Below are 16,198 nucleotides of genomic sequence, written 5' to 3'. Positions count from 1 at the left end.
ATGCTGGTTCTGGTGACAGTAACCTATCTATCTGCGGGGCTGGGGTGATATGCTGGGTCTGGTGACAGTAACCTATCTATCTGCGGGGCTGGGGTGATATGCTGGTTCTGGTGACAGTAACCTATCTATCTGCGGGGCTGGGGTGATATGCTGGTTCTGGTGACAGTAACCTATCTATCTGCGGGGCTGGGGTGATATGCTGGTTCTGGTGACAGTAACCTATCTATCTGCGGGGCTGGGGTGATATGCTGGTTCTGGTGACAGTAACCTATCTATCTGCGGGGCTGGGGTGATATGCTGGTTCTGGTGACAGTAACCTATCTATCTGCAGGACTGGGGTGATATGCTGGTTCTGGTGACAGTAATCTATCTATCTGCAGGGCTGGGGTGATATGCTGGTTCTGGTGACAGTAACCTATCTATCTGCAGGACTGGGGTGATATGCTGGTTCTGGTGACAGTAACCTATCTATCTGCAGGACTGGGGTGATATGCTGGTTCTGGTGACAGTAACCTATCTATCTGCAGGGCTGGGGTGATATGCTGGTTCTGGTGACAGTAACCTATCTATCTGCAGGACTGGGGTGATATGCTGGTTCTGGTGACAGTAACCTATCTATCTGCAGGGCTGGGGTGATATGCTGGTTCTGGTGACAGTAACCTATCTATCTGCAGGGCTGGGGTGATACGCTGGTTCTGGTGACAGTAACCTATCTATCTGCAGGACTGGGGTGATACGCTGGTTCTGGTGACAGTAACCTATCTATCTGCAGGGCTGGGGTGATACGCTGGTTCTGGTGACAGTAACCTATCTATCTGCAGGGCTGGGGTGATACGCTGGTTCTGGTGACAGTAACCTATCTATCTGCAGGGCTGGGGTGATACGCTGGTTCTGGTGACAGTAACCTATCTATCTGCAGGGCTGGGGTGATACGCTGGGTCTGGTGACAGTAACCTATCTATCTGCAGGGCTGGGGTGATACGCTGGGTCTGGTGACAGTAACCTATCTATCTGCAGGACTGGGGTGATACGCTGGTTCTGGTGACAGTAACCTATCTATCTGCAGGACTGGGGTGATACGCTGGGTCTGGTGACAGTAACCTATCTATCTGCAGGGCTGGGGTGATACGCTGGTTCTGGTGACAGTAACCTATCTATCTGCAGGGCTGGGGTGATACGCTGGTTCTGGGGACAGTAACCTATCTATCTGCAGGACTGGGGTGATATGCTGGGTCTGGTGACAGTAACCTATCTATCTGCAGGACTGGGGTGATATGCTGGTTCTGGTGACAGTAACCTATCTGTCTGCAGGGCTGGGGGGATATGCTGGTTCTGGTGACAGTAACCTATCTATCTGCAGGGCTGGGGGGATATGCTGGTTCTGGTGACAGTAACCTATCTATCTGCAGGGCTGGGGTGATATGCTGGTTCTGGTGACAGTAACCTATCTATCTGCAGGACTGGGGTGATATGCTGGTTCTGGTGACAGTAACCTATCTATCTGCAGGGCTGGGGTGATATGCTGGGTCTGGTGACAGTAACCTATCTATCTGCAGGACTGGGGTGATATACTGGTTCTGGTGACAGTAACCTATCTATCTGCGGGGCTGGGGTGATATGCTGGTTCTGGTGACAGTAACCTATCTGTCTGCAGGGCTGGGGGGATATGCTGGTTCTGGTGACAGTAACCTATCTATCTGCAGGGCTGGGGGGATATGCTGGTTCTGGTGACAGTAACCTATTTATCTGCAGGGCTGGGGTGATATGCTGGTTCTGGTGACAGTAACCTATCTATCTGCAGGACTGGGGTGATATGCTGGTTCTGGTGACAGTAACCTATCTATCTGCAGGGCTGGGGTGATATGCTGGGTCTGGTGACAGTAACCTATCTATCTGCAGGACTGGGGTGATATACTGGTTCTGGTGACAGTAACCTATCTATCTGCAGGACTGGGGTGATATGCTGGTTACTTTTACGTTAGATGAACAGCACAGTCTCTGTTACCTTCTGGTTAGGCCTCCCGGGGTACTATCTATTTCCTGTAGGCTCAGTTCTTGACACCCTCACTTTGGAGCAACTTGAGGTTCATAAGACCACTCCTCTACTTTAGCTCTGCACCTGAGGCTCCTTCTCCATGTGTCACATCTTTCTGCTCTATTCAGAATCGTGTCTTACATCAGACTCCGCCCAATCCACCTCTGGGAACACCCACCATGCCTAAACTACTGAAGGTACAAGTCGGCCATTCCCCTGAATGAAGGTGTGGTGGTGCACTCCTCGGAAGAAATCAGCCCTATCTACAATCCTATACCTCTCCTTTAAGTTGTGTGTGATGTCCAGATCTTTCCGGAGTCTCCATATTATCGATGCAGCGATAGTCACATGACCTGTGTATATATGTAGTATACGCCATATTTTTGTCACATTTATAGCTCATTTATCTGCACAGACAATAATCAGGCTCGTATCCTCAGCCCCAATCCCAGGAGCCTATGGTGCGCGTGTTATCCTCTCCGCCTGCCGTAATTACTGCAGCTAGGGGTTACCACCGCCATATCATTAATCCAGACGATTCATCACAAGATCTCATTCCGTCTATTTCCATCATAATATTTCAGGCCTCTCATTTATGTCGTCCTCAGAAGATAATGAGGCCGGAGCCTTGAACGCGCCGCCATCCATCAAACGTTCCGTCATTTCATTGCTCAGTATTAACTCTGGTATAGAGTGTAGGAAAGAGACGGAAATATCTGGAGTTGTCGTATCCCAGAGTGAGTGATGGAGTCAGCGACGGCTGATAACATTCCTGGTGGTCTAGAGTGGTGCAAGGGTTAATGTTCATGTCTCTGGGTGATTGGTGGGCCCTATAGAATGGGTCCTGGATAGAAGTGGGCAGGGATACAATAGCGCCCCAATATAAGAGTGCTTGGATAGAAGGGGGCTCAGATAAAAGTGGGCACGGATAGAAGGGGGTCCAAATAGAAGAGCTCCCAAATGTCTTACCTTCATTGTGTCCTTGTACAGAAAGCGGGCCAGAGCTTCACACAGGATCTCTGTGTTTCTCCGAAGCTTCTTTAAGTCTACACGGGATCTGGAGGACACAGCAATAGATCTTAGTGAGGTCTGATAGGTTGGTTACTGGCTCCTGATCGTAACCATTAAAGGAACTACCATGATATGAAGAGACTACTCTGACTGGTGCTATCCTGAATTATCAAAAAGCTCCAACATCTACGAAAATCAGTTGCTCTCTCATAGTGTGAACAATGGTGTGGATATTTTGTTTAGTTTATCTAATTATGCAAGACCTGAAACATGTCAGGTTCAGTTGTCTCTGGCTCCCAACCCTCCAACCTTCTCAGTCACTAAAATTGGGTGTAGTATCAGTTACTGTGATAAATCGGGTGTAGTATCAGTCACTGTGATAAATGGGGTGTAGTATCAGTCACTGTGATAAATCGGGTGTAGTATCAGTCACTGTGATAAATCGGGTGTAGTATCAGTCACTGTGATAAATGTGGTGTAGTATCAGTCACTGTGATAAATGTGGTGTAGTATCAATCACTGTGATAAATCTGGTGTATCATTCACTGTGATAAATCAGATGTAGTATCAGTCACTGTGATAAATCGGGTGTAGTATTAGTCACTGTGATAAATCGGGTGTAGTATCAGTCACTGTGATAAATCTGATGTATCAGTCACTGTGATAAATCTGATGTAGTATCAGTCACTGTGATAAATCTGATGTATCAGTCACTGTGATAAATCGGGTGTAGTATCAGTCACTGTGTTAAATCGGGTGTATTACCACATTGCCCAAATTTATACTGTCTGACTATTCGTAAATCTGGGCCAGTGTTACTGCGCCTTCCCAACATGAGGCTACCAATACTGTAACCCTTAAATAGTAGTTGGGGCCCCTGGTACAGTTTTTGCACTGGGGCTCATGAGCTTCGTGTTACGCCTCTGTAAGGTGAAGAAGATGAAATGTAAGGTGGAAAGAAGAAGTAACGGAAGAAAATGTGGAGACGAAGAAGAAGTGGAAAAAAACATGGCTACGAAGAAGTTGAAGGAGGAAACGATTCTACCTGGTGTCTAAGATGGAGTTCTTCAGGCCGTTTTTGTGGCTGTCCAGGTGGGACAATGTAAAGGCCGGGAGTCTCCGTAAACTGAACTGCTCGTGTTCCCAGGCCAAGATGTTCTCCCCTAAATTAATCTTCTTGTGAACGACTGAAAAATTTACACCAAGGAATGGAGACGACATAACGACCTGGAACGACCAAAGAGTCCACGTCATCTACTGTGCAGCTTGCAATGGGGAGGATGGGGGGCGCTATTGTATGGTGCTCATTACATCCTGTAAACAAGGCTACACGTACTCCAACGGTGGTCACTCAGAAGAAAGTCAAGTGGTCACTAAGCAATCAGACTGAAGATGACCACTGAAGAGTGGAGGAAGGAGCTAGACATAGAGGGATCCATCTAAGATCTAGTGGGTGGAGGATCTCCTCAGGCCGGCACTACACAGGAGTCACACTGTAAGGTTCACAAACCGACTGAAGCTCCTTCATGAACTCCCACTGAGCCGTCCCTTCTGCTGGAGGTCGAGAGACGTGAAGGTGCAGAGAATCCCCATTGGCCAATGTGTCCAGACACAGGATGAAGGCCACGTTCTCGTGAAGGACGCTGGTTTCTGAAGGATCGGGGATGATCAGAGAGTCAGTAACCAGAGACGTGTCTGCCCCCTAGAGGTCACGTAGTCAGTGTCAGTCTGGTTTCTACACTCGAGCAGTTTTGGCCTCATACCTGAATGGTCCAGATGTTCCTCCAGCCAACGCTTGCTGCCCTGGTAATTGAACTTTCCTCCTCCACTCAATGTGAACAGGATGTTATACCTGGAGGAACAGACACAAGACGATGTTGTCTCCAGACACGGCCACGGCTCGCGCTTGTACTTGCTTTGTGAATTTATACTATATATACATTACAGTACATGGGATACAGAAAACAGCAAACAGGTCTAATAGAGGGAAATAAAAACGGCCTCACCTGCCCCGACTCCTGGGGGCGCTATATAGGAGGTGGAAAAGACGAATCATCTCCAGGAGCATCGACACCCCACTGCCATTAGAGTCTGCACCGTATGCCAGAAACTGCAGGAAGACACAGGGATAGATAGATAGGAGATAGATAGATAGATAGATAGATAGATAGATAGGAGATAGATAGATAGATAGATAGATAGGAGATAGATAGGAGATAGATAGGAGATAGATAGGAGATAGATAGATAGATAGATAGATAGATAGATAGATAGATAGATAGATAGGAGATAGATAGGAGATAGATAGATAGATAGGAGATAGATAGATAGACAGATAGATAGATAGATAGATAGATAGATAGATAGATAGATAGATAGATAGGAGATAGATAGATAGATAGGAGATAGATAGATAGATAGATAGATAGGAGATAGATAGATAGATAGATAGATATGAGATAGATAGATAGATATGAGATAGATAGTTAGGAGATAGATAGATAGTTAGGAGATAGATAGATAGGAGATAGATAGATAGATAGATAGATAGATAGATAGATAGGAGATAGATAGATAGGAGATAGATAGATAGATAGATAGATAGATAGATAGGAGATAGATAGATAGATAGATAGATAGATAGATAGATAGATAGATAGATAGATAGGAAATAGATAGGAGATAGATAGATAGATAGATAGATAGATAGATAGGAGATAGATAGGAGATAGATAGATAGATAGATAGATAGATAGATGATAGATAGGAGATAGATAGATAGGAGATAGATAGATAGATAGATAGATAGATAGATAGATAGGAAATAGATAGGAGATAGATAGATAGATAGATAGATAGATAGATAGATGATAGATAGGAGATAGATAGATAGGAGATAGATAGATAGGAGATAGATAGATAGATAGGAGATAGATAGGAGATAGATAGATAGGAGATAGATAGAGTGAGTATTGGCCCCCCTGCAGTCCTGTCAGATAATCCTCGGTGTCCCCCAGATAATGATTACAAGCACAAACTCTTTGGTAATATCTTCATTTATTTTGAGAATGAAAAAGAGAATGAAAAAAAAAAGTCACATCATTGATCATTTATCACAAAACTCCAAAACTGGTGTGGACAGAAGTATTGGCGCCCTCAGCCTAATACTTAGTAGCACAACCTTTAGACACAATAACTGCGCACAACCGCTTCCGCTAACCAGCAATGAGTTTCTTACAAGGCTCTGCTGGAATCTTAGACCCTTCTTCTTTGGCTCCTGCTCGCGGTCCCCCCTGAGATGTGAAGGGGGCCTTCTCCAAACTGCCACCAAGAGATCTCTCCCCCTCCCCCACAGGTGTTCTATGGGATTCAGGGCTGGACTCATTGCTGCCACTTTACAAGTCTCCAGGGCTTTCTCTCACCACCATTTTCTAGTGCTGACCTGAAGTGTGTTTTGGGTCCTTGTCCTGCTGGAAGAGCCCTGACCTCTGAGGGAGACCCCGCTTTCTCACACTGGGCCCTACATGATGCTGCACAATGTGTTGGTCGTCTTCAGACTTCATAATGCCATGCACACGGTCAAGCAGTCCAGTGCCAGAGGCAGCAAAGCAACCCCAAACCATCAGGGACCTCCGCCATGTCTGACTGTAGGGGGCGTCTTCTTCTCTTTTCCCCTGTAAACTCTATGTTGAGGCCTTCTCCTACTTTTGTCTCCTCTGACCAGAGAACATTCTTCCAGAACGGTTTTGGCTTTCTCAGGTAAGTTTTGGCAAACTCCAGCCTGGCTTCTGTCTGTGGGTAAGAAGTGGGGTCTTCCTGGGTCTCCTACCATACAGTCCCTTCTCATTCAGACGCTGACGCTGGATAGTACGGGGTGACACTGTTATACCCTCGGACTGCAGGGCAGCTTGGACTTGTTTGGATGTAAGTCGAGGTTCTTTATCCGCCATCTCCACAATCTTGCGGTGAAATCTCTGGTCAATGTTTCTTCTCCGTCCACATCTAGGGAGGTTAGCCACAGGGCCATGGGCTTTACACTTCTTACTGACACTGCACACGGTAGACACAGGAACATTCAGGGCTTTGGAGAGGGACTTGTAGCCTTGAGATTGCTCAGGCTTCCTCACAATTTTGCTTCTCAAGTCCTCAGACAGTTCTTTGGTCTTCTTTCTTTTCTCCATGCTCAATGTGGTACACACAAGGACACAGGACAGAGGTGGAGTCAACTTTAATCCATTTCAACTGGCTGCAAGTGTGATTTAGTTATTGCCACCACCTGTTAGGTGCCTCAGGTAAGTAACAGGTGCTGTTAATTACACAAATTACAGAAGCATCACATGATTTTTCAAACAGTGCCAATACTTTTGTCCACCCCCTTGTTTATGTTTGCTGTGGAATTATATCCAATTTGGCTTTCTGACAATTCTTTTTGTGGTTTTCCATTGAAGAGAAATTAACTGAAGAAAATACCAAAGAATTTGTGATTGTAATCATTATCTGGAAGAACACGAGGATTATCTGAGATACTCTAGAGAGATAGATTAGGAGATAGATAGATAGATAGGAGATCATATTTACAGGAGAGGCACCGAAGGCGTCATAATGTGCGACCACCACAACTGTCGGGGTTTCTGCAGCTTCTCCATGTCCTGATAATTGTCCCTGTATAATTAGACGCTCATTAATATTGTTATTTGGGGTTTTCTGCTTTTCTATTTCCGGATCCTTCTCACTTATTACATGAGGTATCTGTAGAGTCACTGTGATCTATACATCGCCCCTCCCTGTACACTGTACACACTGCTGAAGTTACTTCTCTTACCTATATATCGCCATTATACATGTCAGTCACTGCCCCATATAGGGCTCACAGTCTATATTCCCTATCGGGGTGTCTTTGGAGTGTGGGAGGAAACCACCAACCATGGGGAGAACATCCAGACCACACACAAATGTTCTCCTTGGCTGGATTTGAGCCCAGGACTCCAGAACTATAAGATGTGAGAGAGTGAAGGGTGTGGTCTGGGAAGACAGGTAAGTCCCAGCCAGGCAGCTAAAGGGTGTTTGGTAAAGACCCACACCAGGGAGGTCAGCGCGGTAATCAAGGCCTGATATTAGTCTGTGTGTGAGGACTAGGAGTGTGACACCACACTGACAGAGCTGACCTGTCCAGACTGAATCTACAAAGCAATACTGTGCCACCCGTTGTTGCTGCCAAGGTGGGAGACTGGTAGCCAGTCTCCTGTATAGTCAGGGAAAGGTTCCTTATGTTTAGTTTAGTTCTCAGCTGAGAAGGTTTTGTTTTGGTTATTTTATGCCTTTGCATAGGCAGAGAATGCACTACAAGTGAATAAAGCCTGAACTTGTGTGCAATCCGGTGCTGTGTCCCTGTTTCCTGCACTGCTACAAGCTTCTACCTGGATGCAGGTGATTACGAGCGCGTGAAGGCAGAGATCCTGGCCCGACTGAGTGTGGACCAGAATGTCCGGGCTCAAAGAGTCCATGATTGGGACTACCAGGAGGCGTTACCACCAAGGTCACAGATGCACCACCTTGTACAACTTGTCCGGAAGTGGCTCCAGCCAGAGACATTGACCCCAGCGCAGATTGTGGAGCGGGTTGTCGTAGATCGGTACCCGAGGTCTTTACCAAGTAAGATCCAGAGGTGGGTGGGGCATGGTGACCCAAGAAACGCCAATGCACTGGTGGGGTTGGTGGAGCGATACTGCGCTACATAGTCCCTTGGGAAGGGACGCCCCCAAATCCCACAAACTCCCAAGGCCCAGAGGGTCAATTTATATAGGGCTCCCCAGGATAAGTTAGTGACCCAGGGGAGAAGGACTGTCATCTGCTGGGAGTGCCACGAGCCGGGCCATATTGCGGCTAATTGTCCCCGTGCCACTGAACCCATGGACTGCAGCCTGGGCCGGAGGGTGTCCTTCCATGCTGCCCTTGCCTACACTGCCGCCACCTGTGCCAAGTGAACGTGGCTAGGTGCTACTACTGGATTCTGGCAGTCGGGTGACCCTTGTTAAGTCCTTGTGGGACTTGTGTTGACCACGGGACTGTCACTGGAAGCACAGTTGGGGCCTGTGCATACATGGAGATATAAGGGACTACCCAACCATGATTATCTCCATCCAGATCCCCTGTGGAGAGAGCCGACATGAGGAAGGAGATGTTAAGAACTTGCCCCATGACATCATTCTGGGACGGGACTTCCCCTATTTTGGACTATTTTGGACTCAGGGAAGGCAAGGGTCAGAGGATTCAACCCCAAGAAAACCAAAAGTGTTGTCTGGTCAAGTCCTTGAGCCTGAACCTAATGACCAGGACTCTAGGGTTCCTGCCGTAGGGGTGACCATGGTGAAAGAGGATTGTGGCTCTATGTCTCCCCTAGAGGTAAAGGCAGGCGAAGCCGAGGAGGCTGGTACTGAACTTCAGGTTTCAGATTTGAAAGTGTCTCATGATAACTTTGGTACTGCACAACACCAGGATCCCACTCTGCCCAGGCGCTGTTATACCGAGTTTACAGGGAGCGAGGTGAGACCTTAGAGCAATTACTGGTACCCCAGCCTTATCACCGGACGGTGCTGGAGTTGGCACATAAACATGTGCTAGGGGGTCACCTACGTGCCACAAAAACGCTGGACCGCATATTGCAGCGTTTTTATTGGCCGGGGGTTTATCATGAGGTAAAAGTGTTTTGTGAAACATGTCCAGAGTATCAGTTGCATGCGCCCATGGCACATTTTCGAAGCCCCCTGGTACCTCTGTCCATTATTGAGGTGCCCTTTGAAAGGATTGCCCTGGACTTGGTAGGTCCTTTAGTTAAGTCCGCTCGAGGCATCAACATATTCTGGTAGTCATGGACTATGCTACCCGATATCCTGAAGCCATCCCTCTACGGCACACGTTGGCAAAGTTGATAGCCAAAGAGTTGTTTGCCATGTTTTGCCGAGTGGGACTACCCAAGGAGATCCTCACAGATCAGGGGACCCCGTTCATGTCTAAAGTCACCAGGGAATTGTGTAAACTCTTTAATATTTTATAACAAGAGTGCAAAGAGTTTGTAGCTATGAATACAGATGTGTTCTCTGAGTACCCCGGGCATACATCTCTAATCAAGCATGATATTGTTACTGAGACCCATGTGAAAGTACGGATGAGGCCGTACCGGGTCCCCGAGGCTCGCCGACAGGCCATTTCAGGGGAGGTGCAGAAAATGTTAAAATTAGGAGTCATTAAGGAGTCCAAAAGTGAATGGGCCAGAACCATTGTTTTAGTTCCCAAACCAGATGGGACATTGCGTTTCAGCAATGACTACAGGAAGCTGAACGAGGTGTCTAAGTTTGACACGTACCCCATGCCTCGGGTGGACGAACTTATTGAGAGGCTGGTAGGGGCCCGGTACTTCTCTATGCTTGATCTCACTAAGGGATATTGGCAGGTACCCCTGACAGATAGCGCTAAAGAAAAGACTGCCTATATCACCCCTGAGGGACTTTTTCACTATGTCGTGTTACCGTTCAGGCTCCATGTGGCCCCAGCCACGTTCCAAAGGTTAATGGTCATAGTGTTGAAACCTCATAGATAATACGCCTCAGCGTATCTGGATGACATCATCATTTTCAGCAATGACTGGGAGAGTCATTTGGCCAAGGTACAAGCTGTAGTGGATTCTTTGAGAGTAGCCGGCCTGACTGCCAATCCCAAAAAGTGTGCTTAGGGGATGGAGGAGACACGCTATTTGGGGTATGTGATTGGCCGTGGTATAATCAAACCCAAGGTCAACGCTATCCGGAAATGGCCTCAACCCCTGAGCACCAAACAAGTTAGGTCATTTCTGGGCATAGTTGGGTATTACAGGCAGTTTATACCCATCTTTGCCACGGTATCTGCTCCCTTGACGGACCTTCTAAAGAGTAAAAGGTTCGTTATGGTTTAGTGGAATGACCAGGCTGAAAGTGCTTTTCAGGCGCTAAAGGTGGCCTTGTGTGGATATCCTGTCCTCATTACACCCAACTTTAGGAGGGAGTTTGTGGTCCAGATGGACGCATCAGAAGTAGGGCTGGGAGCTGTCCTGTCTCAGGAGGTGAATGGAGAAAAACATCTGGTCACCTACCTGAGCAGGAAACTCACGCCAGCAGAAAATAACTACAGCAAAGTGGAGAAGGAGTGTCTGGCCATAAAATGGGCATTAGAGGCCCTGAGGTACTGCTTGCTGGGGAGGCAGTTCTGTCTGGTGACCGACCAGTCGCCCCTCACTAGGATGAGCAGGACCAAGGACAAGAATGCCAGGGTGACTAGGTGGTTCTTGTCACATCAGAATTTTAGGTTCACAGTGGAGCACAGAGCCTGAAAACTGCAAGGCAATGTGGATGCTTTGTCCCGAGCTTATTGTTTGGTGTCTGGAGTTCGTCCCGAGGGGTCAGAACTGAGGAAAGGGGGGGAGATGTGAGAGAGTGAAGGGTGTGGTCTGGGAAGACAAGTATATTCCAGCCAGGCAGCTAAAGGGTGTTTGGTAAAGGCCCACACCAGGGAGGTCAGCGCAGTAATCAAGGCCCGATAATAGTCTGCGTGTGAGGACTAGGACTGTGGCACTGACAGAGCTGACCTGTCCAGACCGAACCTACAGAGCAGGTACTGTGCCACCCATTGTTGTTGCCAAGGTGGGAGTCTGGTAGCCAGTCTCCTGTATAGTCAGGAGAAAAGTTTGCTTGTGTTTAGTTCTCAGCCAAGAAGGTTTTGTTTTGGTTATTTTGTGCCTTTGTATAGGCAATTAATGCACTGTAACTGAATAAAGCCTGAACTTGTGTGCAATCAGGTGTCTGTGTCCCTGTTTCCTGCACTGCTACCGAGCATCTACCTGAGCGATTCCCCACAAAGACCAGTGAAACAGGAGGAAGAGGGTGACGGAAAAGTGCGAAACCCAAGATGTGAGCGCGGCAACCTGAGCAGAGACCAGTGAAGGCTGGGAGACGTGCTCAAGGTGGTCAGGACGTAGTCATGGCGGTCAGAGAGACATGCTCATGGAGATCAGGGGGACATATTTTTGGTGGTGCTGATGGCGTTCAGGTTGACGTGTTCTGTGCTCAGAGAGACAAGCTCATGGTGGTTGGGGGATGAGCTCATGGCGGTCTGGGAGTTGTCCTCATGGCGGCCTGGGGGACGGGCTCATGGCGGTCAGGGAGATGTCTTCATGGCGGTTGGGGGTCGTGCTCATGGTGGTCTGGTGACATGCACATAGAGGTTAGGGAGATGTCCTCATGGCGTTCAGGGGGACGTGCTCATGGCGGTCTGGGAGTTGTCCTCATGGTGGCCTGGGTGACGTGCTTATTGCGGTCAGGGAGATGTCCTCATGGCGGTTGGGGGTCGTGCTCATGGTGGTCTGGTGACATGCACATAGAGGTTAGGGAGATGTCCTCATGGCGTTCAGGGGGACGTGCTCATGGCAGTCTGGGAGTTGTCCTCATTGTGGCCTGGGGGATGTGCTCATTGCGGTCAGGGAGATGTCCTCATGGCGGTTGGGGGACATCCTCATGGTGGCCTGGGTGACGTGCTTATTGCGGTCAGGGAGATGTCCTCATGGCGGTTGGGGGATGTGCTCATGGTGGTCTGGTCACATGCACATAGAGGTTAAGGAGATGTCCTCATGGAGGTCAGGGGAACATACTCTTGGAGGTCCGGGGCATGTGTTTATGGTGGTTAGGGAGATATCCTCATGGTGGTCAGGGGATTTGCTCACGGCAGTCAGGGCTGAATAGAGAAGAATAGAGAATGACCAAGGATATTCCCGCTGTTTGGATCTAATCTGATCAGTCCCGTGGTCTTTAAGAGGGGGATGGGGGTAATTCAGTCAATAACGAGACATTGAGGCTTTTGCCCTAGATCTTCTAACCCTAACAATACCCAGAGTAGAGACTGGTCCATCTTGTGCGCTGCCGCCCCCTTCACATTTCTGCTGTGCCATGACTGATGCCCGTCTACTGACCGATGGCCGAACATCAGATTAATGAGTCTACCAAGACTTCACTACTGGGCTCATCGTCATGTCCCCAGTAATAGGGAGCGACGGCCATGACTGCTGTGTAGTGATAAGACCCAGGTGAGGTATACGGGAGGGCAGGACATCAGTCACTTGGTCATTTATGTATCTCCCATAGACTATAATGGAGCTGGGGACACAAAACAATGACGGTGGGGTCAAGGACCACATAGTAAACCCCATTATAGGCTCGGTTCTCCCCCCACTGACCTAGACTCAGGATATGTAATGCGTGAATTGACCTTCATCCCAATCATGGAGACCACCCCCCACATCTCAGCAATATTCTGGTCTTCTCCCTCATCCAGATCTTTCCAGTTTATAGAGACAATACAAGAGGTCCAACATGGCGGACACATGGATAATAATGACCACGGGCTCCACTGACCAACCAATACCTCATCCATCTCCATAAGTGTCCACCATGATGGCTTCTTACCTCCAGGGTGACCATGCTGGGGCTCTTGATGGGTTTACTTTGCACCACGCTGGTCGTCATCTGAAAGCCACTTCCCATCACCATGCCGATCATGACTGGGAACACACGGAGAGGGAGACGGTGAGGTTCCAGTCACCAAAAATGGTGCAGCTTGGTGACTTGAACCTCATGGTGCAGTATTCACCAGCTCCACCATATGACGGTAGTGTCTGGACAGTGTTATTACTCCACATGGACTCACCTTCCAAGGCCGACGATGAGGTCAGTGACAGAGAGACGGCTCTGCTTTCCTCATACATCTTGAGAAGTTCTGGATCCTCTAGAGTGAAGTAGACCGGCAGGAGGGTCTCGTTCCTCAGGATCTCCATCTCTCGTTCCATGAAAAGCTGCGGACGACACCAGAGGGATGAAACATTTGATCATCTATGGAGATGGATCACATTGGATCGGTACGGTCTACGCCCACTGGTCGGCCTTGGTTTATGATGGAGTTTTTGTCTATCGTAGTTTTTAGTGTCTTTGAGGTAAGATCTACTGGGTGGAAGCCCCAAGTATCACATAGTCAGGTCATTCACATATCTGGAGACGTCTCCGGGCCGGGTTTGGTGTCTTTAGTGGTTGATATCAGAGTCGTAACTTCTTGGACCTCAAAATAACTGAGACCGTGAATATCACGTATGATGTGTAGTATTGGACTCACTATGGATTAGATGGACCTTAGGCCCCCCTTAGGCTCTAGGGCTCAGAGGCAGCTTCAGTCACACCCCAGGTTGATGTGGGCCTTGGGTCCACCATATCCGTTACATACAACATATACTGTATATCCTGGTCACTATGGACCCCAATGCCCAGCTGGTCCTGGCCTCTCCCTAGGTGTGCCCGCAGCCATGTTGTGACCTGTTTTTGGGGCTGTTGGGTACAATGCTGCGCCCACCTACCTGCTCAGGGCCCCTCAGCTCAGCGGGCAGGTTTGCAGGCACCAGGATCAGAGCGGCAGCTGCAGATTGGGACAAGATTTGGGCCCATTTATCCATTGAGAAGTCGGAAAGCTTCATGATGACACAACGGCGGGTCAGGAGCTCAGCGTCCAGTGTCCGACTCTCAGCACTGACCTGCACTGAGCGGCACCCTGCAGAAAGGACAGCACCTATGGACAGTCACTCTGCCCCATCAGAACAGAACTGCGGCACATGTCAGGGTAGTAGATGTCTTAGTAAAAATGAAATTGCAGCAAAACCATCAATAATACCCTTTACAAAGTCATGTGACAGTGTGAGGTCTATGGAGGAAAGGAGGGGGCAGGGCACTGTATGGCCGTATTCATCTGAGCACTATATGGAACCATCTGGGCAATGTGTAATGTTATATCACAGTACATAGAAGTGCCTGTGCACTATATACATTAATTATATGGACAGTATATGGCAGTATATGGGCACTACATACACTAATTATATGGACAGTATATGGCAGTATATGTGCACTACATACACTAATTATATGGACAGTATATGGCAGTATATGGGCACTACATACACTAATTATATGGACAGTATATGGCAGCATATGGGCACTACATACACTAATTATATGGATAGTATATGGCAGTATCTGGGTATGATGTATACTAACTATATGGTCAATATAGAATGCTATATGGGCACTATATACACTATATGGAAAGTATATGGCAGTATATGGGCACTATATACACTATATGGAAAGTATATGGCAATATATGGGCACTATATACACTAATTATATCGACAACATATGGCACTATCTGGGTATGATATATACTAACTATATGGTCAATATAGAATGCTATATGGGCACTATATACACTAATTATATGGAAAGTGTATGGCAATATATGGGCACTATATATACTTATAATATGGACAATGTATGGCAATATATGGGCACTATATATACTTATAATATGGACAATGTATGGCACTGTCTGTGCACTATATGCACTTATTATATAAACAGTATATGTCACTAGCTGGGCACTACAGACGCTAAATATATGGACAGTGAATGACAGTATATGGGCACTATATATACTAATTATATGGACAGTATATGGCACTTTATACACTAACTATATAGATAGTATATGGCGCTATGTGGGAACTGTATGCACTATATGGACAGTATCTGGGTATTATATATACTAATTATATGGACAGTATATGGCGCCAGGGTAATACACTGTATCACTAATGTATCCCTTACACAGTATAGCGGTAATATATGACATAAGGGATGGCTTGAGCCGCTCTGATGTTGTCACTAAGGATTTATGGGAAGTGAAATGATGGGTTTTCCTCTCTGGAATATTCCGCAGGTGACGGCCATAACTCCACCCTTGTGCTATGATATTTGGAGGGTCTCTTATCCTATATGACCCCCCGACCCCCAGTATTGATCGATCACCCCTGTATTGATCGGCTCCTGTCACACATTGATGACCTCAGAGACTCACCGTGACTGCGACCCTCCAGACCGAACTGCTGCATCCGATAGACCGTAAACTCCAGCGCCGACATCCCGGAGAGAAGCAGCAGCAGAACCACAACCCTCATCATCCAGGATATACAGGGGCCATGCGGGGAGATGCCGGCCCTCATGGCTGCTCCTCTCCATACACTCATCACTG

At 47.6% G+C, this 16,198-nt stretch overlaps 1 protein-coding gene across 1 annotated transcript in view; it reads right to left on the bottom strand.

The window, feature by feature from the left end:
- Positions 1-16,198, bottom strand: part of LOC142197164 (BOS complex subunit NCLN-like) — a 23,020-nt gene extending 6,822 nt beyond the window's left edge. The window contains exons 1-10 of the mRNA XM_075267274.1: positions 16,025-16,198; positions 14,472-14,662; positions 13,775-13,919; positions 13,534-13,628; positions 7,625-7,708; positions 5,053-5,156; positions 4,810-4,898; positions 4,557-4,696; positions 4,092-4,273; positions 3,005-3,092 (exon numbers count right to left, since the gene is read on the bottom strand). Coding sequence (XP_075123375.1) covers positions 3,005-3,092; positions 4,092-4,273; positions 4,557-4,696; positions 4,810-4,898; positions 5,053-5,156; positions 7,625-7,708; positions 13,534-13,628; positions 13,775-13,919; positions 14,472-14,662; positions 16,025-16,193 — 1,287 coding nt within the window. The 5' untranslated portion in view covers positions 16,194-16,198. The remainder of the gene's footprint in view (positions 1-3,004; positions 3,093-4,091; positions 4,274-4,556; positions 4,697-4,809; positions 4,899-5,052; positions 5,157-7,624; positions 7,709-13,533; positions 13,629-13,774; positions 13,920-14,471; positions 14,663-16,024) is intronic.

The sequence above is a fragment of the Leptodactylus fuscus genome, chromosome 1, assembly GCF_031893055.1.
Source record: "Leptodactylus fuscus isolate aLepFus1 chromosome 1, aLepFus1.hap2, whole genome shotgun sequence".
Taxonomy (NCBI): Eukaryota; Metazoa; Chordata; class Amphibia; order Anura; family Leptodactylidae; genus Leptodactylus; species Leptodactylus fuscus.
The sequence above is the reverse complement of the archived record's forward strand: the minus strand, read 5'-3'. Positions and strand labels throughout refer to the sequence as shown.